This window comes from Camarhynchus parvulus, chromosome 27 (genome assembly GCF_901933205.1).
Source record: "Camarhynchus parvulus chromosome 27, STF_HiC, whole genome shotgun sequence".
In the NCBI taxonomy this organism is placed as follows: Eukaryota; Metazoa; Chordata; class Aves; order Passeriformes; family Thraupidae; genus Camarhynchus; species Camarhynchus parvulus.
The window spans coordinates 4,253,953-4,277,920 of record NC_044597.1 but is presented as its reverse complement, the minus strand read 5'-3'; the positions used below and the strand labels follow the sequence as shown (position 1 = coordinate 4,277,920).

The 23,968-nt window shown below is 52.6% G+C and overlaps 2 protein-coding genes across 2 annotated transcripts in view; one reads left to right on the top strand and one right to left on the bottom strand.

The window, feature by feature from the left end:
* Window positions 1–1,086: 1,086 nt before the first annotated feature.
* LIMD2 (LIM domain containing 2) lies at window positions 1,087–12,543 on the top strand. The gene is made up of 5 exons (XM_030966320.1): window positions 1,087–1,413; window positions 8,998–9,135; window positions 10,793–10,837; window positions 11,253–11,392; window positions 11,844–12,543. Exons 2-5 carry the CDS (start codon window positions 9,094–9,096, stop codon window positions 12,001–12,003), a joined length of 387 nt encoding a protein of 128 aa, XP_030822180.1. The 5' UTR covers window positions 1,087–1,413; window positions 8,998–9,093; the 3' UTR covers window positions 12,004–12,543.
* A 2,262-nt stretch (window positions 12,544–14,805) lies between these two features.
* Window positions 14,806–23,968, bottom strand: part of MAP3K3 (mitogen-activated protein kinase kinase kinase 3) — a 32,047-nt gene continuing 22,884 nt past the window's right edge. The window contains 4 exon segments of the mRNA XM_030966150.1: window positions 14,806–18,856; window positions 21,315–21,492; window positions 22,195–22,324; window positions 22,977–23,108. Of these exon segments, the coding sequence (XP_030822010.1) occupies window positions 18,628–18,856; window positions 21,315–21,492; window positions 22,195–22,324; window positions 22,977–23,108 (669 nt within the window). The 3' untranslated portion in view covers window positions 14,806–18,627.

Genomic DNA, 23,968 nt, shown 5'->3' with positions numbered 1-23,968 from the left:
TGCTCCTCTGAACCCCGAGCCCCGCTCTGAACCCGGCTTTGAGTCCCGCCCTCGCACAGCCCCCTTCTCTCTGCACAGCCCCTTCTCTCTGCACAGCCCCTTCTCTCTCCACAGTGTGGCTGTCCCACCGCTGGCTCACATCTGGAGTGCAATTCCTCATTTATTTGCACTCGATGGCAGCGAGCCTGTTCAGCACAGATGCTCTTTGGGTAACGCAGAGTGACAGAGGTGGTAAATCACATCACTGCTGTCTCTTGTCCAGTAATCACTCCCGTGAGTTCCTCAGTCGTGTTTTTTGTACAGGGAATCACAGGCAAACTGCACACAGAACACCTGTCTCTGCAGCTGGGCTCAGGCTTTGGGCCACCTCCAGCCAGTGTTTGGCTGTTTCCAGTGGCACCACACTGTGTTCAGGAGCCAAACAAAAATATTTGTTCCAGCATCATCATTTTCAAAGATATTCCCATCACTCCGTTGTATATTTTCCTCCATTTATGGCCCATTGGAGGGCTTTGAGAGCTTAAGGTAAAGTCCTCAGAGCTACAGGTTATTGCTGCCTCTCTCCTGCTGCTGCCTGATAAGATCCTTCGTATGCAAGCAGTGAGTTGAGGTGTGGGAAACGTGGCTTTTGCAGACACTGGAGGGATAGATCCTTTGGGATGCTACAGAACCCCTTAGCGGGGTCAGGATGGATCCTTTGGGATGCTCCAGGATCCCTTAGTGGGGTCAGGATGGATCCTTTGGGATGCTGCAGGATCCCTTAGCGAGGTCAGGATGGATCCTTTGGGATGCTCCAGGATCCCTTAGTGGAGTCAGGATGGATCCCTTGGGGTGCTCCAGGATCCCTTAGCGAGGTCAGGATGGATCCTTTGGGATGCTCCAGGATCCCTTAGCGGGTGTTTTGGGTGCGGCTTTTTGGTAGCGGGGGGGCCCGCGAAACTGTCCAAAGCCTGGGGCGAAGCCAATCTGCACACGCAGCTCATGGGAGAGAGGCTGGAGGAGCTAATTAGCGGGGGGGTAATTGCACCCTGTGCCAGAGAGCGGAAGGGTCGCCCCGGGGCCGGCGCTGTGGGATCGGGGAGGCTCCGGGCGGCCCGGCAGAGAGAGCTGGGAGCCGAGCGAGCGGAGAAGGCTCGGGGTTAGAGGTTGGCTCCACACAAAGGAGCGAGCGGCTGGAAGCCGGTTCGACGCCGAGAGCCAATCGCTGCTGCGGCCCCGCGATAAAAGGGCTCGGAGCCGGCGCGGGGAGCGCAGGAAGCGGCTCCGCTGCACGGCCGCGGCCTCTGCGGCGGGACACGGGCGGCACAGCCCCGGGCACGGCACGGCTCGGCACGGCTCGGCTCGGCTTCGGGCACGGCACAGCACAGCCCCGGGCACGGCACGGCCCCGCCCTGCGGACCCTCCTGCTCGGCGGTGAGCTCGGCTCGGGGGCGGCGGGAGGCGGTGGCGAGACAATGCCGGCCCCGGGAACGGGACTGAGGGGCTCGCCCGCACCGGGGGTCCCGGTTCCCGAGCACGCCGGGCTGGGGGGGCCGGGGCAGCCAGAGCGGCAGGCGGGGAGCGAGAGGCAGGGATGGAGAGGAGCAGGGATGGAGAGGAGCGGGGATGGAGAGGAGCAGGGAGAGCCCCGGGGAGCGGCTGCGCTGCTCAGGAGCCGCCCCGCACTCGGGATCGCCCCCAGCCCCGCTGCACCGGCAGCTGCTCGGCCTCGGGGGGCGGGAGGAGGTTCGGGCTCGGAACCGGGGACAGCGGAGCCCCGGAGCCGGCCGGGGGATCGGGGCCGGGGGCCGGAGCCAGCGCCCCGTGCCCGCGGAGCCCCGCGACAGGGGCCGGTAGCCGGCGGGGCGAGCAGGCCCGTGCTGGCCGGATCCGCTCCGCGGGTGAGGATTTGCGGGTGTATTTGGGGGCTCACGTTCCCGTTCGAGCCGCAGTCCCCTCTTTGTTGTGTGCTGCAGTACATGCCGGAGGGCGGCTGGACAGATCCGTTTTATTAAGCTGATCAGAAAGAGCAGAGAGGGAAGAAAAACCTGTTAGATCCCGACTCCCTTATCCCCCTTGGTTAACGTCTGCCAGTTCCCGATGTGTGTCTCCTACCGCCTCATCCAGGCTGCGTTTAAACCTTTCCAGCGACAGGTCTTTCATCACTTCCCTGGGGAGGCTGTTGCATGACTGTGAGATTTAATAACAACACAAATGCCCTGGGCTCTGACATAACCCTTAACAGCCAGGGATCTCCCAGGGCTCCACAAAGGAGAGCAGCTCTGTTTCCATCGAGGGGAGGGGGGGAAAAAGGGAACAGAAAAAATGAAATTATTTATCCACTGCCACCCAAAATTAGCAGCAGATTTAGGAATCAAGCCCAGGTCTCCCAAGTCCCAGTCTGGTGCTGTAACTACGGTGTTTTGAGCCAGCCTGATATGTCTAATCCCCTTGGATCACTTCAAACAAGCTAAGATACCTTGTAGATCATATTTATGATCAAATTTCTGCTGATTTTATTCATGGTGTGGGTATCAGTTTTGAAAAAAAGCTGATAATCCAGCCTGGAAAATTGGGCTTTGTCCACCAAAGACGCCGTGTGAGGGCTCTCACAGGGAAGACATCTGGTGCCTCAGCTGAGCTGTTGTGTGTTTAAGGCCAGGAGTAGCACATCTGCAGCATTATTAATGTAGATTACAAAATAATTGCAGGGCAATCGACCAAGCTTAGTCTGACACAGCCCCAGTGTTAATGTCCTTTTAAAATGGGAGCCCTACAAGAAGCAAATTCCTAGTTCCAAACTGAGGATCTGTCAGAACCAACCTCTTGGGCTTTGCAAAGTGGTGGATGCATCTTCCTTCTTACACAGCTTAAATCCAGGTTCTTGACCTTTTTTGGTCAGCAAAACTCCCAGGAGACTTCTCATTAGGGAAGGGAATTTCTCTTCTGATTTCCTTCAGTGGGTAATTCCTGGGAGGCTTCAACTACCCTTATGGTCCTGGAGGGGGATGAAGTTTTTAATTTTCCTTTTTTCCCACCCTCAGCTCTGGCAGGGTTTGCCAGGCAGCTGCCATGTCCCCCCAAGACATGTCTGCTTTTCCCTGCCAGTTAAGTCATTTTCATCTGCCATCTGGGAGTGTTGCAGCGCTTACCTCGCTCTTAGCAAAAGCCCTGGGATGGAAAACATTAAATCTGGACAAAAGGATTATTGCAATATCAATGTTAAGCACACTTTAGACATATTTTTCACTCCTGTGGTGTGCTCATAACCCTCTCCATATGTCCAGCTCGGGGTTTTCAGTGGCAAGATGCCTCAGCATCCCCTGATGTGCCTCTCCAGGGATTACTTTTCCTGGCACATTCATTGCTCCATGGCAATCTTGTGGATTTCAGAGAACCAGATCCTGTGCTGGGCTCTATGGCACCTCGAATCCTAAAAGGAAGGATAGAGGTGAAGGCTGAAAATATATAAAGAATGATATTTAGAGAGATTTGACTACCAATATGATTTTGGTCATGTTTTCTTCTTATACAATCTGCATTTGGATAACAAACAGTGGCTTTTGTAGGGCTTGTGTGGAGGCAGGGACCATGGAAAAGAGGTTGTGATGTGTTTTGGAGTGCCTGGGACTGGACCCACTCCTGCTCTTACTGCATCTGCAGGTGATGAAGCAGCAAAAGCTTTTTGTGGGGTCTGTCAGGGCCCTAGAGATGGGCTCACCCCATGGAATCAGAGAATCCTTCAGGCTGGAAAAGCTCTCTAAATCATGGTGTCCAAGCACTCCCACAGCACTGCCAAGGCCACTGCTAGCCATGTCCCCACCTCCCCGTGGTGTTAAACCTCTCCAGGGATGGAAACTCCACCACAGGAAATGCCAGTGCAGAGTCTGGTGAGTAACAGGTGATATTCCAGCAGAGGAAATCAGCCAAGGCAGCGCTGAGAGGTTGTGTTTGAGGAAGGGGGAAATTACAGGCAATTACAGCTCCATTAACTGGAGCACAAGGAAAGGTTGGTTTCTAGACCAGGTTCTGGAAGAGTAATCAGATGTGCTGTTGGGAAGCAGCACAAAATGCTGGGTGGTTTTAACACAGATTGTGTCAGGCTGGCTCAGTGTCTTCCTTGGATATGATAAATGACTTCTGAAACAACAGGGCCCCAAGGAAATTATTATTTTAGGTGGAGACAGGAAAAAGGACAGGGAAAAAGAGAGCAAAATGCAAGGAAGACGCTTGGATTCTTCTGCAAGGAGGGATGTAAGGACAGAGCAGGCCAGAGGTTTTCAGGGGTGCTGGAGTTTGGTATCAGAATAGCAAGGTCTGAGATCTCCCAGATCAGAGCTCACCTGTTTGCATTGGTGACCACAGTGGCTGTGGCAACAGAGAGTCCATCAGGTGAGAACAGCTAAAAAGGAATCTGCTTCTCCTGGATGTGGTTACTCTTTATGAATCCATCTTAGAGGCAAAATATGATGGGAGAAGAATGTCTAATGTACATTTGAGTAGGAAAGCAGGGTGATGTTTCCAGGTGGAGCATGGCTTATGGAAGAGATTAGGGAAGAGCTGACAAGGGCAGGGAAGCCATAGGCTTCTGTTTGCCTGTTGTGTTTGTTTGCAGCAGGTTGATACTGCACCTCACTAGTCCCTTCTGCAGAGCTCCCAATGTTTCTCCCAGTGAAGCACTTCTGTCTAATGTCCAGCCTGAACCTCTCAACCTGCAATTTTTGTCTGGCACTCCTGAGAATTTGTCTCTGCTTGGAAAAGCCTCTTCTCATCCTCCTGGCAGGATTTCTGCTGTGCTTCTCTGCTCTATCTGAACTCCCAGCAAGACAGGAGATCCCAGGGAGCAGAGACTCCCATCAGATCATGATTTTTAATGGGTGCTATTAAACACAGCCACAATCCCAGGAACTGGCTGCCTCAGTTTCTGCTTCTGGAAAGCAGGTGAAGCCCAGTAGCATCCTTCTGGCCTGTGGGCTCCTCCCTGAGAGGCAGGGCAGGGACCAGCCCAGTGCTTCCAGAGCTGTGCACCTCCTCCTCAGGGCAGGCAGGGATGAAGGTGGCAGAGGGTGGGCAGGGGCTTCCCTCGGGCTCCCTCTCACTCCTGTGGGTCCCCCATTGTTGCCCTGACAAAGGCAGCGCTGTTCCTCCCCACAGCTATTCCTTGTCAGCATCCCTCAGCATTTTGGCTGCAGATTTCCTGCCCACTGGCAGCCTCTCAAGAGGCTGAACGTGGATGGAAAGGGGATGAGTGCAGCAGGCTGCTGGAAGGTGGCTCCTGGCTGTAGGATGAGGCAGGGTCAGGCCCAGGAATCTCTCCAGCAGGGGAGGGGTGTCCCCAGAAATGTCTGGAGTCTCCTCTCTGAAGTCCTCCACCTGTGCTGAGTCAGCAGGGAGCTGCCCTGGCTCCCCAGCACCATGAGGTCCAGTGGTTGGATCAAAGCCATACAAGAGCCAGGACCTGAAGGGATTCCATGCCTGAAGCAGGAGCTGTGGCCACTGGGCTGGCTCCACCATCCTTTCCCTGGCACTGCTGTGCCTGGCTCTGGCCTGGCCTCTGATGCTGCTTTTGCACCACACTTGGCTTCATGGTGTGGGTCAACTGTGAGACCCCAAGACTGCAGAGACTGAGCCTTGGGAGCTGGGTGATCCCCAGGCTCAGGAGAGGCACTTCCAGCTCCTGGGCGATCCCCAGGCTCAGGAGAGGCTCTTCCAGCTCCTGTTCACCTCTTCCCACACTGGCCAGCGGAGAGGGATGATGGCTATGGAGCTGGGGGGTCAGCACTGCCCTGTGTGTGGGTTTCACTGATCCTACACAGGATCTCATGGACATCCATCCCCACAGCCACCAGCTCAGGCCAAGATTTCCTGGGGAAAGCCCTGGCAGCCTCTCCGAGGTGCCTCGCCGTGCTCTGTCCTCTGAGGATGGAGGAGGAAGGGGGCCCGGATCCCCCAGGCCGTGCTTTGCCCTTGGGGAAGCCTCCTGCAATGGAGCAGCGATCCCTGCAGTAAACAAACCCTTCCCAGCGCTGCTAATGGGAACCATCTGGCAGAGAGGGGCCCCTCGCCCTCTGCACTCACTCTCCTTCCCTGCCGGAACCCACTGGGCCGGGAACGGGCCGGGCGTGCCCCGGGAACGGGCCGGGTCAGCACCGGGAATGGGCTGGGCCTGCACCGGGCCTGCACTGGGAACGGGCCGGGCCTGCACTGGGAACGGGCCGGGTCAGCACCGGGAACGGGCTGGGCCTGCACCGGGCCTGCACTGGGAACGGGCCGGGTCAGCACCGGGAACGGGCCGGGCCTGCACTGGATCTACACCAGGATCCAGCCCTGGTGGTTCTGCACTGGGTTCCAGCCCTGCTGGCCCCTCTGGAGAGGGGAACAGGGAAATGCTCCCTGCACCCTCCTGGCTGCAGGAAACCTGATCCTTCAGAGGCAGGCTGAGGTCGGGGAACTGCCCTGGGGCCACCCCAGATGTTCCCTCTCCCTCCATCTGCCCCAGGGTCAGGCAGGAAGGTGAGAGGGGATGCAGGTGGCTGTTGGGGAAAAGCTCTGTGATGGAGCAGAGCAGCGTTGCCTTCCTCCCTTCAAACTCCTCCCTGCTTGGAGCCATCAGTTGCTACAAGGGGCAGGATGAGAGAGGCTGGAAGGCAAAGGGGTTTTCACCTTGTCCTGAGCCGAAAGCCTGAAACTGCTAGCATGACCTGGAGAGGAGGACAGTCCTCGCTCCTGCTCTTTGCAGGCTGTGCAAGTGGCTAAGGACTTTAGGGAGCAGAGGTTTGGGACAGTCACATCTGGCAGTTATGGTGCCAGTCTCCACTGGCTTTGCCACACGTGCCCGCTGCACCCTCAAATCCAGCGAGCCCCGAGGCTCCCCGAGCCCTTGTGAAGGCTTTGTAGCATCAGTGTGGCAGCGTGTCCTTAGGCACTGCCCTGTCACCACATTCCCTCTCTCCTGGTGGCTGCCTTGGGCCCCAGCCCCAAGCTGTGCTCCTGGGAAGAGCCATGACAGCAGCCAAGAGCCTCCAAGAGTCCCTCTTGCAGTTTCTCACTTGTTCTGGTTCCCTTATCGCCCCAGCACACCCTTCCCCTTTGAGATTTCTGCTCTTGCCTCCTGCCCTGCAGCAGGAAGGAGCTTTGAAGGCTGAAGGGCAGCAGCTGCAGCGAGGGGCTGGCTGGAAGCACCAGAGGGTCTGTGCAGGGTGGGCAGAGGGGCTGGGTGAGAAACATCCTGCCATGGGAGGGGGATAAGTGGGTGGAATTGAAGGGAAGCGGGTTTGGGGACATGAGGAGCAGAGAAACAAAGAGTGGGTGGAAGTAAAAATGGGCTTATCAGAGAAACCTTGAATGGTTTGGGTTGGGGGGAGCTTAAAACTCATCTCATCCCAGCCCCTGCCATGGGCAGGGACCTTCCACTGGAGCAGCTCCTGGGGAAGGGCATGAGGGCTGTGGGAAGTCTGGAAATACCCAGGGAGAGAAGGTGGCTGGGGTAGGGGAGGAAGATGAGCTGCAAGGGAAGGGAAGCTGGGGGAGGACAAATGTTTGTAACAAAGGCTGAGGTGAAGGTGAAAAGCGGGTGAAAAGGGTGAAAAGGTTGTGCATCTGTGTCAGAGCTGTGTGTGGAGTGGGGACACCAGGTTTTCAGGGTCCCTCATGTTCCCTGCAGGGTTTGTGCTGGGCTGTAGGACCCGACAGACCCCAGAGGCACAAAGAGAAGGTCCTGTCCCAGGAATGGGGGCAGGGAGGGGCTGTGGGGGTGGCCCCCAGCAGATGCTGGGTTCAGCAGCAGCAGCAGCAGCAGCTGCCTGCGAGCGAGCTCGGAGAGCAGGAAATAACAACCAAACCGCAGAGAGAGGGGAAGTGATTCTGATAGAGCAGGGCTGGGCCTCAGCTGGGGCTGGGAAACGTTTGCAACCAGGGCTGAGAGGGGCACCCGCCAAGTGCCCAGGACCTGGGGAAATGCTCTTTTCAACTCTGACAGCAGCCACGAATTTTAGATGCTTTGCTGATGTAACTCAAGCTTGCTGTCAGCTGCTGGGGGTTTGGCAGCCAAAGAGCCCCCTAAAACTCAGGACATGTTTGCAAATGTCCCTGTGAGGTGGGCATTGAGGAGATGCCCCTGCCCCAAGCCCTCCCCTGATGTGGCTCTGCCCTGGGGCTTTCTCAGTGTCTAGGCCAGTCCTTGGGCAGCAGGAAGGTCTTTGGGGTGGCAATATGAGGCCAAGGGGGTTCAGCAGGGCAGGAAAGGAGCCCCAGGCAGAGGAAGGTGCTGGTTTTCCAGCTTTTAACTCATCCCCATCATTGCAGAGCCACCCCTTCACCCTCCTTTTTCTCTGCTCTGCTCCTCCCTTGGCAGCATCACTCAACCCCAGAGCTCTGTCCTCTGTATTCAAACCAGGGCTCATCTTTCACGGGTGTTTTGAGGGTGAAAGTGCAGTGGGGAAAACCCCTGAGGAGCTGTCAGTGCTTTTTTAGCTCTTTTTTACTGATTTGCAATGCTGGTGTTTTTTTCCTGTGCTGGTCCCAGCCCTGTCAGCCTCATCCTCCCAGGGGCGCACTCAGTGCATCACACAAGGCTCAGCCTAAAGGCACCAAAGACAAAATCCCCATCACTGGCTCTGCTGAGCTGGGATCAGCAAGACTTTTCTGGGCTAAAATTAGACTAAAACTACAGTTCTTCCTCCAGCAACACCAGTTCTTGAGTGGCTGCATTAGTGAAACACGGGGTGCTGGTTTTGCTGCCTTGGGGCCAGCCTTGCTGCCAGTGGTTATTGCCTGGCAGGTGCTTCCACCTGTGGGTTTGGAGCAGAATCCATCCCATCACCTTCCAGGTGTTCAGAGCCCCAAACCCTTGAGCTGCTATTATTGCAGAGCTGCATCTCCCATCCAGTTCCCTGTGCCTCAGTCTCTGGGAAGGGCTGATCTGACCCTGGAGGGAGCTTTGAGCACACCCCAGCTCCTGCAGGGCTGCTGGGGTTGGTGATGAAACCAGCCCCACTCCTGATGACATTTCCTTTCCAGGTGTTGCAAGAGGTCTGTCTTTGACACCTCTGCAGTGGAACCTCGACCCACAGCCTTCAAGCTGAGGATTAAACAGAGGGAGAAGGGGAAGGAGCCATGTTCCAGGCCACAGGAGCAGCCAGCCCAGCCCCAGCCCATGTACGTGGGGTTTGTACCCTGGGGTTTGGATGGGAATTTCAGCTGGGTTTGGGCTCTCGGGGGGAGGGTTGTACACAGAAACTGTGTTCCTGACCTGACACTTTAGGGTGATCAAAGGCACAGCCACAGCTACTCAAAGAACAGGACTGGGGACAGGAATGTTCCAGCAGAAGGTGCTGTTTGCAGAGCACGCTGGACGCCAGCCTCAGGCTCTGCTCCATGCACAGCTCCTGGAGCTGCTGTCTGTTTGTTTGTGTTTCCATGGCTTTCCGTGATCACAATTGAGAGCTTTCAGAGCTGGAGTGATTGGAGATGGAAAAACATAAAGGTTCAAGAACATCTCCTGCTGGGACAGGATACGGCCCTTCCCCGAGGGAAGATCTATCAGATATGGAATGGAGAGCGTGCCTGGCTGGCCAGGAGGCTGCCGAGAAGTGACAGCAGCCCTGGGCTGCTGCAGCCTTGGGAACGGATGTCTCAGCTCCAGAGAGGCAGCTTTTCCTCAGCTCTGGTCAGCTGAGCCTGGAAACAGCACATTAAACCCTAACCCCAGGAGAGCAGCTGTGGTTGTTCTCCCAGTGCCAAGGGATGCAACTGGTTTTACACAGCCTGAGCCTCCTCCTGCCCATGGCCCGCTGTTGACTTTGGCTCGTGCTTCCAGCCTCGTGGGACTGAGAGGAAAATCACAAAATCGTGTCCCTGACCTCAGGCACTGAGAGCAGCTGGGAAACCTCTGAGGAGGCAGCTCAGCGAGGGGAGAGCTTCCTGCGCCTCCCTTGGACAAACTGTTTCCAAAAATACAAAGGAGAAACGATGGGGAAGGACAGGGCAGGAGGAACAGGGGGTGGGGATTGGCCTGGGGGCAGAGAGGGGCAGTGCTGGGCAGGCAGAGCCAAACTGCAGCCAGAGGAAGGACAAGGACAGCAGGGTGACATCCTGGGGGATGCCCTGGGGGTCCCACTGCCCTGACCTTGGGAACAAGGCCTGAGGGGGACGAGCCAGCCCTGAGTGGTCACTTGCTGGAGTGCCCTTGGATCCCGACTTTGGGAAGGAGGGAGCACTTCCATCAGTGCCCGGGAGGGTGGAACTCCTGGGGTGGCTGTCAGGGCCCCAGCAGGTGTGGGGTGGGTGCAGGATGTGCACTGGTGAGGAGAGATTTGGAAGGGATGAGCTGTTGCAGCTGCAGGGACATGATGCAGAGAGACCTGGGGCACAGGCAGAGGATGCTCAGCGCTTGGGGCTGTGCCCTGGTGCTGCAGGGCTGAGCTGCAGCAGCCCCAGATCTCAGAGCTCTGCCCTGCGCCCTCCCCACACCCCCAGGGCTGGGTGCCTCATTTCCTGCACAGCCCCACTGTGAGGCCTGAAGGGGAGAAGAGGAACTGGAAACAAAACCTCTGCCCCAAGAGGCTCTGGGACAGCGAGGGGCACCCAGCTGTGCCCAGGGGGAACGGACCACTGCCCCCTGAGCCTGGGCATTGCCCCCTGAGCCCTGTGCACCTCCAGCAAGGGGAGTTAATTACCCCCTCCAAGGGGCAGGAGCAGAGCTGCTGTGTGGAGGTGCATGGGCCACAGGTGGTGGTTTACAGGTATGTGTACAGAGGGGTTTGGTCAGGGTCTTGTGCCAAGCTCTCATTTTGCTTTCTCCTTCCCTTTTTAGGAGGCCAAAAGCAGCTCAGGAGGCAGCACAGTGCAGCGCTCCAAGGTACCTTTGCTTTTTCTACACCACAGAATCATCCCAGAATGGCCTGGGGTGAAGTGGACCTCAGAGCCCACCCAGTGCCATCCCTGCCATGGCAGGGACACCTTCCACTGTCCCAGGCTGCTCCAAGCCCTGTCCAGCCTGGCCTTGGGCACTGCCAGGGATCCAGGGGCAGCCACAGCTGTTCTGTGCCATCCTGCTGGTTCTTGGCAAGGGTGGAAGGCCCAAAGCCCCTGGGCCAAGCTCCCACCCAGCCCAGCATCAGTGGTGTGGCCCAGGGAGGGTGAGGGACGTGGGGCTGCTTCCTGCTCCCCAGGGCTCCGGTGAATGGAGGGCAGGGAGGAGGGCAGTGGAGGGTTCCAGGTTGTCCCAAACTCCTTCCTCATGCTCTGTCTCCTTTTGCTCTGCCCTTGGCCAGTCCTTCAGCCTGAAGGCGCAGGTGAAGGAGATGTGCACTGCCTGCCAGAAAACCGTGTACCCCATGGAGCGCCTGGTGGCCGACAAATTCGTCTTCCACAACTCCTGCTTCTGCTGCAAGCACTGCCACACCAAGCTCAGGTGAGCCAGGCTGTCCCTGTGGTGGGACAGGTGACACTGCAGCTCTGCTGAGACCCTCCCAAATAGTGTCTCCCCCATCACAGCCCCTCGCTTGGCCAGTAGCCAAAGCCCCCCAGCCCACCCACCACAGCAAAGCAAAGGTTCATCTGCACACCTGGGCCCAGCTAAACCCTACCTGGTGTGGAAGGAGAGATGTTCCCCTTGAGAGCAGCCCCAGGGGAGCACGGAGCTGAGCCAGAGCCTCCTTCTAGAGGACTCAGAGCTGAGCTGAGCTCCCCTGGGACCCCCCATTTCTACTCACAGCGGCCTCCAACAGCCTCTGCTGGTGGGAAGGAGCTGTTGGCCCTAAGGGTCCCCTCCTGCACGTTGTCCCCTCTGCTGTCCCGGTGTCCCCAAGCCCCCCCTGGTTTCCCCAGTCTCCCTGCCTGCTAACCCTGCCCTCCCTCCCCAGCCTGGGCAGCTACGCCGCGCTCCACGGGGAGTTCTACTGCAAGCCCCACTTCCAGCAGCTCTTCAAGAGTAAAGGCAACTACGACGAAGGCTTCGGGCGCAGGCAGCACAAGGAGCTGTGGGTGCACAAGGAGGTGGAGAGCGGCCCCAAGTCGGCGTGAGCGGGGCCAGCCCCGCCCCGGAGCCCCGCAGAGCCGGAGGAGCTGAGCCGGGAGAACTGAGCTGATGTAGAGCAGGACCTGGGCCAGGGGAGAGGGGGAGCCCCTCTTTGGGGGGTGCTCAGAGGGGTCCTGCAGGCCATCAGGACAGGGTGAGCAGGGTGCAGCCCCGAGACCTGGAGCCCTCTCTCTGCAGGCCCCTCTCCCCAGTGAGATCAGAGCAGAAGCAATGCCCCCCATGGGACCCCCAGCCCTGCTGATCCATTTCAGGCCTTTCACCATGGAGAAAGGATGAGCTGGGGGCTTCTCCAGCTTGTGAGCCATTGCAGAGCTCCCAGCCACACCAGCCCTGCACTGCTGGGGCTCTGGATGAGGGAGGAGGGTCCCTGGTTTACATCAGCTCAGTTCAGCTGGGATGGTTCAGCCTTAAGGTTTCACAGTGTCTGTTTTTTATATTTGCCTTCCACTGGTACGTTCTGCGCTGGAGCCTCGCGGCAGCTCCGCCTGCGCGCCTTTATTTTTGTAATACAAGGTTTCCCAGCCTTCCCTGTCCTGTCCTGTGTTCCCAGGGGCCTGGGGAGGTGGCACTGGTGGTCAGGTCTGCCTCTTACAGCCCAGGCAGTGTGGAAAGAGCTTGTGTCCATGCAGGATCTGGGAAACATTCTTGGATCCCTGTGAGTGAGTGAGTGAGTGAGGCTGAGGGGAAGGGGAGGCAGGGAAGGGAAAGAGGCAGCCCTCCCTTCTTTGGGGAGTGCTCAGAGGGGTCCTGCACACCATGAGGACTAGACAGAGGTGACCAGGGTGCAGGCCCCTGGCCAGAATTCCCCCTGAAGCCCCCAAGTTTTTGGGAACCGAACCAGCATTTCAAATTCCACATGAGTTGCCCTGTGAGCTGCACAGCCCAGCTGGAACCTTCCACCAGCTTCCAAATGGAGCCCAGACCACCCTCAAAAGGCATTCACCAGCCTGGGGATCCCCCAGGACTGGATCCACCCCTTTGCCCTGATGTGTCTCATGCTCTCCCCTCCACATCATGCCCTGTCCCTCAGTGGCTCTGCCAGAGGCAGGGTGGCATCAGTGCTGGGCTGGCCTCACAGGTCTGCCCTGGACCCATCCCACTTCCAATCCCCTGGTTTGGACAGCACAGTCCCTACAAATTAATGAGCCCAGCAAGCCCTGCCAGGCTGGAGACACAAATGCAGGAAAACCAGAGAAAAGTGGATGAGTCTGGTTTTAATTATTATTTACCTCTTTCCTCCAGGCACACTTTGTACAGCTGTGCTCAAGAACCCCAATTTGTCTTTCAAATTCTACAGGAACTGGGCTTTTCAGAGCCCCCACATAGAGCAGCAGCCTTGATATCAACATCCCTGACTGATCCCATCAGCTCTGCTGAGCACGTCCTGTCTGGGAGAAGCCAGACACAGCCATGGAAACAGGAGATAAGGATGAAAGAGGGAGAAAGGTGGGGATGGGTAGTCCAGAGGAGGAAGAGATGGCACAAATAGCCCCTGGTCTCTGAGGTGCTCCCCCTGCTCAGTACAGCCCTGCTGGGGCTCAGGTGTGCACCCACAGTGACACAGGTCACAGTGACATCTGATTTTGGGGACAGCACTGGCTGAGTGGCCACAGGAGCCTGATGTTGGACAAGTTCATTCTCCTTTTCACTGAACATCTTTTCAAAGGGCTCCTGGGACACACAGCCACCACAGGGACTGTGCACACAGACCCTGGCAAGGCTCTCAGGGGGCTTTTGGGATTTACACCCCAAAAAAGCCACCCCTGAGCAGCCCCTGCTGAGGGGCTGTGATGCTGCAGGCTTGGGGCCCCTTCCCTGGCCCCTTCCTTCTTCAGAAGGCTCAGAAAATGAAAGCAGAGCCCCCAGTTCCACTTCCTGCCTCAATTCCCATTCCCTCAGCTCCCAGACTGCTGATGAGCAGCATTTTAACAATGCAGGAGGATTTTAGGGGGGTAGGGAAGCATGGAACCCCCAGGTTTTTAAGGTTGGGTTTTCAGTTAGAAAGAGAACATTAAACCAGAGAAATAATGATCTTTCCTTGCCTCCTCCTCCCTCTTTGGGAAGAATCTCCTCAAAGTGAAGGTAACAGAGAGCTCCCAAGTTGTTCCTTCTTTGGCAAAGGCAGGAGCTGTGGGCTCTGACACACAGGGGGTGTCAGGAGGTTTGCTCTGGTTCCAGGAGGCATTTCTGGTCTGAGTCAACTGCACCTGATGGGTCTCATCTGTGCTGGCACAGCCCCAAGAGTCACACCTGTGCTCGGTTCATGGGTTTCTACTGTATCATCTGGTTCCCCCCCTTCTGATCTGTTCACATTTTACACTGACAAATATTCCAGTGTTACATCCCAGGAAAAGGTGACTGGAGGCTGCTTGTGGTGAGGGCTGGGGAGGCCAGCTCCTCAAGGGACAGAATGGCACCCAAACACTGATTAGGTGACAGTGACAATGAAGAGAGAAGCTGCATGAACAGGAACAAATCGGCCTTTCAGCAAGAAGAACAGATGAATTTTATAGCAGCACTATTTTGGTTTGTTCCTAACACAGTAAGCCTGAAAAAAAATCAAACCTGAAAGTATTTGGAGATGTGGTTACCCATTTTCCTGCTCTACTCAGGGACAGCAAATTCTCTCCAAATCACTGGTACAGTCAATGCAAGACATCCAGATTCCTCCAGCTGGGAAGCTCCGTTTCTGGAAGGGAGCTCATGGTATCTTCCACTTCTCTGAAACACAGAGGCTTTCCTTCTCCAAATTTTCACATTTTGAAAGGACAGTCACCAAATCAGGCTTTCATATAAATGATAATTTTATTGTAAATAAAATGATACATTGGCCTGGCTTTGCACTGCAAGCCCCCGGTCGGTAAATAGAGACTACTGGGTCAAGGTCTTCTGCACAATCCAGGTTAAAGCCCTTTCTCCCTGCTTTGCATCATTTATGGTGATAACAAAATCCTTTTCTTCCTTTTTGAACTGCTCCTGGCACACCTGCCTTTTCCCTCCTGGTCAGTCTATGTTGGTAACTGGTGCCAATGGGAACTCCTTGGAGCAGCTTCCAGTCCTTTGGAATATTATTCCAAATTAGGAAAAAAAAACCCACCCCAAAACCCCATCCAAATTGATGCAACCTAACTGCCACAGAATGGGCAAAGATGGGATTTTCTGGAGAACAAGCAAATAACCTGGAATGCACAGAATCGTCACACCAAGACCAAAATGTCACTGCTTTGTTTCCTCACTGCCTCAGGGACAGCCACATTCCCCCAAGTTCCTCTCCAATGGGAATCTTGGGCATTTTTCTGATTAGTTTTAACCATTTTAGGACACTGGGACTCTGATAAGAAATTCTTTGTCAAACAGAATATTCTCCATTTTTGCAGCACCTTCCATCAGGGACCCCAATACTCAATATTCCCTATATATCCCTCCCAGGAAGGAACAGCAGGAAATCCAACATGACATTTGGAATTGACACAATAGCTTATTGTCAGCCTGGCACTCCTCCTCCACTCTTCCCTAAATGAGTTTATTCCCAGTTTTTTCCTAGTCTGCCAGGATAAAGAGGCCAGATATAATTCAATTGAGGTATAATTACATTCCTGTCCACTTGAAACTCTTTTGCTGCCAGGGCTGTTAAAAGCCCATGGTATCAGTGTCAGCCCCAAGTTATTAATCAGAGCAGTGGACTCAGGAATCCAAATCTTCCTTTTCCATAATCAAGAGGGCTGTGAGGAAACAAAGAGGCATTTTGGCTCAGCTCTACTCATTATAAACCATCAGCAAATTCTCTGCAAAACCAGCTGCTTTTTTTCCTTTTTAAATTCATAAAGGCGTCAAATTCATTTCCCCACCTCCCCCCACCCCATAACAGTCGATATATATAAAAATCACCAAATATGATCTTTTACGATATAAATTAAAAAAAAAAAATAAAATGAGGCATCACCGTTTACATGATGTAAAAAGAGCTAAAAAAGAGCGATATAAACTACATTCATAAAAGTGCATCTCCAAACATACAGGCAATGCTTTGGCTTGTTCCTGTGCCGAACGCGCCAGTCCGAGCTGGCCCCGTGTTCTCTGTCACTGTACAGGGGGTGCTGCTCCCTGCCAGGCTGGGATGCAGGGATTTGGCACAGAGGAGGCCCAGCCAGCCCAGGGAAGGGCTCTGAGCTCTGGGGACAGCCCTGAGCCATCATCAGTCCTGGCTGCTCCTGCTCTCCTCTGCTCTGGAAGCGCCTCCCGGGATGCGGGTGAGGTAAAAGCCACGACAGCTCCTGAGGATTGAGGTGCTTTGACAGAAGTTCTGCCCTTTCCTCACGCCCTGTTCTCTCCCAGATCACAGCACGTGGGACAGCAAGAGAAAAACCAAGGGAGAAGGTCTGGATTTGGTGAGGACAAGCCAAGGATAGAGGGATGCAGATGTCATGGTGCTCCTGATTCCTGCAGGTGATGGGCAGGGAATGAAGACTCCAATCTTTGGTATATTTAGGATGCAAGGCTTGAAGAGCTGGTGCTGATCCCCCTCCTTTTGTCGTGCAGGCTGCAGGGATGGTCCCACACTCCCAGCAGAGTGGTGGGAAAAGCTCCCCAGCTCCGAGCTGGAGTGTCACACCCTCGCCTCCCCTCATGGCAACAGTGAAGTGCAGGCCAGAAGTCAGGCCAAGGGCCTGGACAACTTGGGGTCAAGTTCCTGGTTGGGAAAAGATCAGTTGAAGTGCTCTCACTATAATTAAATAAATTATGGAACAAGGGCTTTCATAAAAGGGATCCCCTAAGTGCCCACAAGTGGGACAGTGCATCCTTGGAGTAGTGCAGGGAGCCTGGAAAGGAAACCAACACCAGTTTTTATTGGCTACACTTTGCTCTGGGTTTGGCACAGAAAAAACATTTCATATTGTTAAAGCTTTTCAGGACTTTTGGTTGGTTGGGGCTTTTAGGGTTCTTTTTTTTTCCTCTTTTAATTCAACACAGTATTCTTCACGTGTCGAAGGAGCTTGGTTTCATTAAAACCTGCCTTAGCCTGCTATTAGTATTCACTTAAAAACTTAATTTTACTGTATTATGAAGCAATTTTCAATTTTTTATAAGGGGGAGAAGAGTGGAGGTGTGTGGAACCTTAATATGGTTTCCAATACAAGAGCAGAACACCTTCAGTGTTGCCCTATAAAGCAATATTTTAGTTAATTAACATTTGCTTTTCTTAGTTTCATTTCTCAGAGATAACTTATAAACCATGAATCCCCAGCACTTAAAACCTGCTGGTCTTTCATGAGTGAAATAAAATTATTAGTGCCCAAATCAGCACAGAGGATTTGAGGCCATCAGGATCTCAGTCCTCTGACCTGTGCAATCTTCCAAGTGCACAATCACTTGGATATGCTTTGCTGGTACCTGCATGGGGATCTCCAGGTAATTTTAGATATTTGCTACCATTTTCAATGTTGTCTGAGGTTCCCTATTTGACTTGAGTCCTACAAAAGCTTATTTAAATTGGACTGTAACATTTTTATGGAACTCTTAAATGATCACTTGCACACCTGTAATTCAAATAATGCACAGCAAAGCTGAGCTTGATTCCAGCTCCCTGTGCACAAGTGTCCAGGTAATTCTCCCCAAGAAACCCTCAGTTTTCCATTAGGCCATGTGCTCAAAGAAACTCTGAAGTCATTTCCTGGGTACCAGATGGACTATCTTTGGTTAAAAGGATGGTAAAAAGTTACCAGCCAAAGAGACAGATGCAGGAGGAAGCTGAATTCCATGGAATTCCCTTCCAGAGGGGTTTTGTTTGGACCCAGCAGCCCCAGAGAGAGGAAGCAGGAGCACAGATTTGTTTGGTATGACACAAACTAAGTGACACTGTCCAAATGCTGGGACAGATCAAACCTAGCTCCAGATTTTCCAACATTAATGGGAGAGCCCTTCCCTCAGGCCCTGGAGTGATTGCATTCTGCTGAAACTTGTCTGATTATCCTGACATTTAGCTGGAAAGAACTCCCTCACCTCCAGCCCCAAATCCATGGGTTCATTATAAAGTAACACTATTCACATACTTTTGAATCAATATCTTCTGAACACCTTCAGATGCTGAATACTCAAGAAGAAAAATATACCATACTATAGTGGACATGACACATGGCTTTTTGCTGGATTCAGGTACTGGAGACACCTCTGGAGCCCCAGGAGGGCAAAACCAGGGACTCCCACAGGCAGAGCTGGTCTGGAGGCTGGTGCATGTTTCTGTTTTGGACAGAGTGGAGCTCTTCCAGCTCCCACTTGGGTTCAGATTTCTCCTATGTTCAACCAGTGATGACACTTGTGAGATTCCCCTTCCTGCAGAAAACACGCAGCCAGCTGCAAGGTCACATCCAGGTAGCAAAATCTGGGCAAAAATGCAGCCCTGCTTGGACAGCTGTCGGCAGGATGAACATTAGTCCAGCACACGAAGGAATCAGGCACGAGAGCAGACCCTAAGTTCCTTGGCAGAACTTCCCAAAGGACTAGGCCTAGCTGAGTTGGCATTTTGAAGATGCAGCACCACAACGGGCAGTTGCAACTGGACAAGACAGGGCACGGAGAGCCCGGCAGGAGCTGCGAGCAAGGGAGGTAATTCAGTACTGGAGCTGTGCAAACTGGTGTCTGAGCAGCTCTTCAGCAGAGGGTCTGTGCCTGGCTTCCACAAAGATCTGCTTTAGGAAGTCCCGGCAATGTTCTGATATGTGCGAGGGGAGCTGGGGGTTGGTGGGCTGCGTGGCGATTTTGAAGATCGCTGCCATGGCTTCGTACTCTGCCCAGGGGGGCTTCTCTGTCAGCATCTCCACCACGGTGCAGCCCAGGCTCCTGGAAAGCAGACAGGAAAAAACAAATGAGAATTCTCTCAGTAATGCCCAGTGTTCAGGGAGAACTCCCCAGCAGCTCTGGGAACGGCTCCTGGGGGACGCCTGTGCTCAGAGCCAGAGCTGCCAACAGCTGCTTTTCCTGCTGCCACGAAAGTGCCATGTGTCCTGCTCCCCTTTGCTCAAACTCTCCTCTCAGCAAACGTTTGTGTTATCAGGGGACAAGATGTGCCAGTGGGACATCCCTGAAGGCACCATTTGACCTTGCTGGTGCTGCTGCTTCTGTTGTACCTCAAAGGCACTTAGAGAATCACAGAGTCACAGCACAGGTTGGGTTGGAAGGGACCTTCAGGACCATCCTGTTCCAACCACCTTCCACTAGAGCAGGCTGCTCAGAGGTTCAGCTTGCTGAGTTGCAAGGTAAGAACTTCGCAGTTCTTTTTAACACACACAGTCTAACAGACTTCTTAACGCTCAAGGTTCAGTGAATCAGAACTTGTTGACCCCACAAAGCCATTTCAGCAAAATCCCTTTTCAGCCACGGCCTCAAAATGCCCACGTTGGGAAAAAAAATAACCTAATAATATCTCCACTTCACAAGAAACCAAGCATCACTCAAAAAATAATTGAAGTCGTAACAGTTCCGAAGTGGGAAGGCAGTAAGTTAAATCCCTGTGGGACAGATGCATCATTACCTTAAGGAAAAATTCCTTGTAAAGTTAATGGGGCTCTGCAGGCTACTTCAGGGCAAGGACGTGATTCTGGGGACATGGCTGAGCCACCTTTCTGAGGCAACGTGACTCCAACACCTTCCCAGGGAAGATGGCTGTTGTAGCACTGCACTGATTGGGGCTTATTCAAAAAGCATTAATTGCTTCCTCTAGGCCACAGATTAAGTAAAAGCCATTAGTGAGTTTTTAATATCCAATCCTGTGGTTTTATCACATCTTTACATTAAAAAGGGAAAACTGCCTCCTCTACCTTAAAACTAAACCTTCCTTTGAGGTGAAATGCAAGGAAAAGGATGTTGAGAGGCAGACTTGCATCGACTGCCAAGACAAGGAGGAAAGGAATTAAATGCAGAGAATATGCAAGAACTGATTTCTTGACAAGGTTTAAAATCCAACGTGAAAATTTTACAGTTTTCCAGCCATTTCAGGCTTACTAGAAGAGAGTACAGAAAATGCAAACCATGTGTGCTGAAGTGCTGGGGGTTTGCTCAAAAGCAAGCAGGGATATATTATTGTTTAGACTGATTTATACCGTTTAAGCAGATCCGGTTTCTTTAAGATATTCAGCAAACAGCAGGAATGTTTTTCATGTCAAGTCACTCCAGCAATAACAAATAGCTCACATATTCTGCTATTTAGGAAAAAGAAAACTGGAGAGGGGCCTGCAGGAATGGCACAGAGCCAGGTGGATGGATGTGTTACGTTTCTGAGCCTCTGGGCCATACACATCCACCCTGGGACCAGTGCTGCACTGGAAAATTCTGACCCCCCCCAAATAATGATTGGGATTGTAGGAACTGGAGTATGGCCAATGGCAGCGACTCTTTGATGGGAATGGACCAATGTCAGCACCAAGAGGAAATCCACAACTGCACCAACCCAGGGGGAAGGGCACGTGCTCCACTCTCTCCCCAAGCATCCCAACTGGGAGAGTCTGCAGGATTTAACTCTTTGCAGACAAGTTTCAGCTGTATTTCCACTTGCTGCTTGTACAGGAAACAAGCCCTGCTTTGCTGTGGAGGCACAACCAGACCTTTTGTCCCTGTTGTTTACTTAAGTTTTATAATCTCACCTTTTTAAGGCCCCCAAAATTAACATTTTGGCACAGGACCATTTTGCTCTTTGGAGAGAGGCTGCTCCTTGGCTATGCCAATAATAGCACAGCTACAGTTTCCATTCATGCAGATCACCTCTGATCTGACCTGGATCTTTTCTGTTATTCCAGGTTTGAGCATCTTTCCTTAAGGCTAAAATTCTATTAATCTCCAGTACATTTTAAGCACAACTCTCATTTTACATGTAAATGAATGGGCTTTCCCTAGACAACCTTCAGTTGCTCTTCTAAGGGATATCACAGAATCACAGAGTCTCCTGTGCTGGAAGGGACCCACAGGGATCATCATCCCAATTCCTGGCTCTGCACAGGACACCCCAAGAATTCCACCAAGTGCCTGAGAGCATGAGAAGGATGAAAACATTGCACCAGCCAGAAAGCAAAAAAACAGCTATCAGTTTGAGTGAGGAATGAGTGGAAACTGCTCCTGAAAAACGAAATGAGATGTTGGGTGTTAACACCGCAAAGCACAGCTGGCAGAAGATTATGTCTTGAATTCAAACCAGTGGCTTCAATTTTCTTTAAACTCTTCATCCAGACAAGGCGTGAACCTGGATGCTCAGATGGCAGAAGGTGCTATGTGTGCAGTGATCTGTGGGCAGCAATGAGAGGCTCACCACACGTCTGCCTTCCTGCCGTAGCCCTCGCCGCTGATCACCTCTGGGCTCATCCAGTACGGGGTGCCCGTGACGGAGCGGATGCCTGTCCCCGACATGCAGATTGTCTGCAGCCTTTTGCTGGCCCCAAAGTCCCCGAGCTTCACGTTCCCAGCAGAGTCACGGAGAATATTGGCACCTGGACAGAAGCAAAAAAAAAAAAAAAAAAAAAAAACAAAAACCAAGACAGCTGTTTTCATGAGATCCAGCTGTTGGATCTGCAGCCTACAGAACGATATCCAAGCACAAATACCTGTGCTCATGGTATGGCTCATTCCCCATTAAGCCTCAGGTGACCTGCTAAACATCACTTCTTTAATTCAGGTTGTAGACAAGCCAATTGCTAATGGCTGTAAATGGGAAAAACTTCAGGGAAAAACACAAGGAAGTGAAGGGGGGAGGGAAATGAGAGCTGAGTCAGCACCAGCATTGTTACAGCGCCTGTAAACAGCTCAACCAGCCTAGCAGGGCCCCCAGGCCAAGGGCTGAGAGAGAAGAGAGCTGTGTAGAGAAGGATTTTATTGGGATGCTGCTTTGTTGAGTGCAAGCATTGCTTTCTGGTCAGCTGGGTAACAGATGTAGCTAATTAAACCCCTTTGAACTCCTACAATAAACAAGTCAATCTCCACTTGGTACTGAACATGAAGCACCAGGGAAAAAGCAAACTTTAGAGCTCAGCTTTTATGTGGACACAAACTGAGGCTTAGACACCAAAACCAATTCTTCCTCCAAAACTGCAATGAGATCAAGAACCCCACTGTTACCATTATCTGGTACATGCCCACATGAAACCCTTTTGCTCCTGTGCTGGAGAGCTGTCTTGGCCTGGCCCTGCTCTCACCCTTGATGTCCCTGTGCACGATCATGTTGCTGTGCAGGTACGAGACGCCCTCGAGGATCTGCCGCGTGTATTTGCGGGTGACGTTCTCCGTCAGGGCCCCGTACGCCTTCAGCTGGTCCTTCACTGACCCCTGCCACAAAGCAAAGGGAAAGAATTGGCAAAGAGGTGGCAAAGCACAGACCCTGCAGTGTCCATTCAGCTCCAAAAAGCCCTGGGTGTTATACACCCAGCTGGCCCTGCCATGAACTCTGCCCTCTGCTAAAGGCTTTCTATGAGCATCTTGCCCTAAGAAGCCTTTTTAAGAACAGTAAGGACAGGCTTCATAGCAAAAACAGCTTAAGGAGGTTCTGTCTACTGGTACAACTTGTTGTGAAGACAAGCAATAAAATAGTTCAGCAGACTTATCTGGGTCAAAAGCCTCGCTTTTGGAGAGTCAGTTTTAGCCTCGCTGTACCATGATTCTGGTATTTCAGTTACCAGGATTTACATGTTGGCCCAAGTCCTCTGAGGTACTGTGGTAGAACAAATTTAGACTGAAGAAAAGAACTGTCTTTAATGACTGTCACAGAGAATGTATTTCAAGTAGAAGACACTTAAGGAAAAAAACCCAAAGAGGTAATTTGGACATAAATAAAATGAAAGTGGTGGCATTATGAGCGTGAGAAGGCACAGCCCTAAGAGGGTCTGAGGCAGATGACATAGTCAGTGGAATCACAGCACTAATAAACCAGCTAACAAACCCAGCCACCTCCCCTTCTGACCCCTGACTGTGCTGCTCTTACCCCTGGCATGTACTCCATGAAGATGGTCAAGGTCTTCTCTGCTCGATCCCTTAAGCAGCCATAATACTGCACAATACGGTCATGCTGGAGATTCTTCAGCAGCTGAATTTCACACTCCAGAGCACTCACCTCCTGTGGATGTTGAAGGAGAAAATAAGATTGCAGCCCCAGGAAATATATAATAAATATAAAAAATAATAAATTTGTCATGTCACTGGCAGGATGAGACCACTACCACACTGAGAAGTGTAATCCATGACAACATTTTATCTGCTTCTTGGAAAAGGCAAACATTACCAAGGCTTGCTGTTCATTTTTACTGCATTATCTGCAGGCAAGTGTTGGTGTGGAAGCTTTGATAGAACACAGGCTGTATCATACATGGATTTAGTAAGAGAAAAACTTTGTTTCTTGCCTTGATTCTGTCATCTGCATGGTGGCTGAAAGGATTCTCCACCCACAACACAGGTATAACCTCACTTCTCTCACTAAGCTGTGGGCAGGGAGTGTAATTATGAAGCAGCTCTGAATACAGTTACAGAACTGGAACCCACTGGAGAGCAAAACAACAGGTGCTGAGAGTTGCTAAGTTTCTGTCACCCAGTCCTGTTCTGATCACACTGATGATTTACTGGAATCAAGCCCTACAAACAGCTTCCTCTCCTATTTACTTCAAAGAATCTGCAGCTCTGCACATGAAACTGATCCTTTGCTTTGCTCTTGCCACAGACAACAGGGTATCACAGTGCAAAGATGTTATCCAACAATTTCAGATGGAATCACAAATGTTTGCTGCTCAGAAAGAGTATCAGGTTCTTGCTGAATCCAGGGATTGAACAGGAGGAACATCAAAGGTACTGAAGCATGAGGATTTATGGAAAAAGGAATAATGTTTTCTCCCCAAATTAGTCCCACTTTTACCTTTCCAGCCCTGCCATGGGAAGGTATCAAGTTCAAATCTCTCACTCTGGGAGAGGATGCAGAATCTTAGA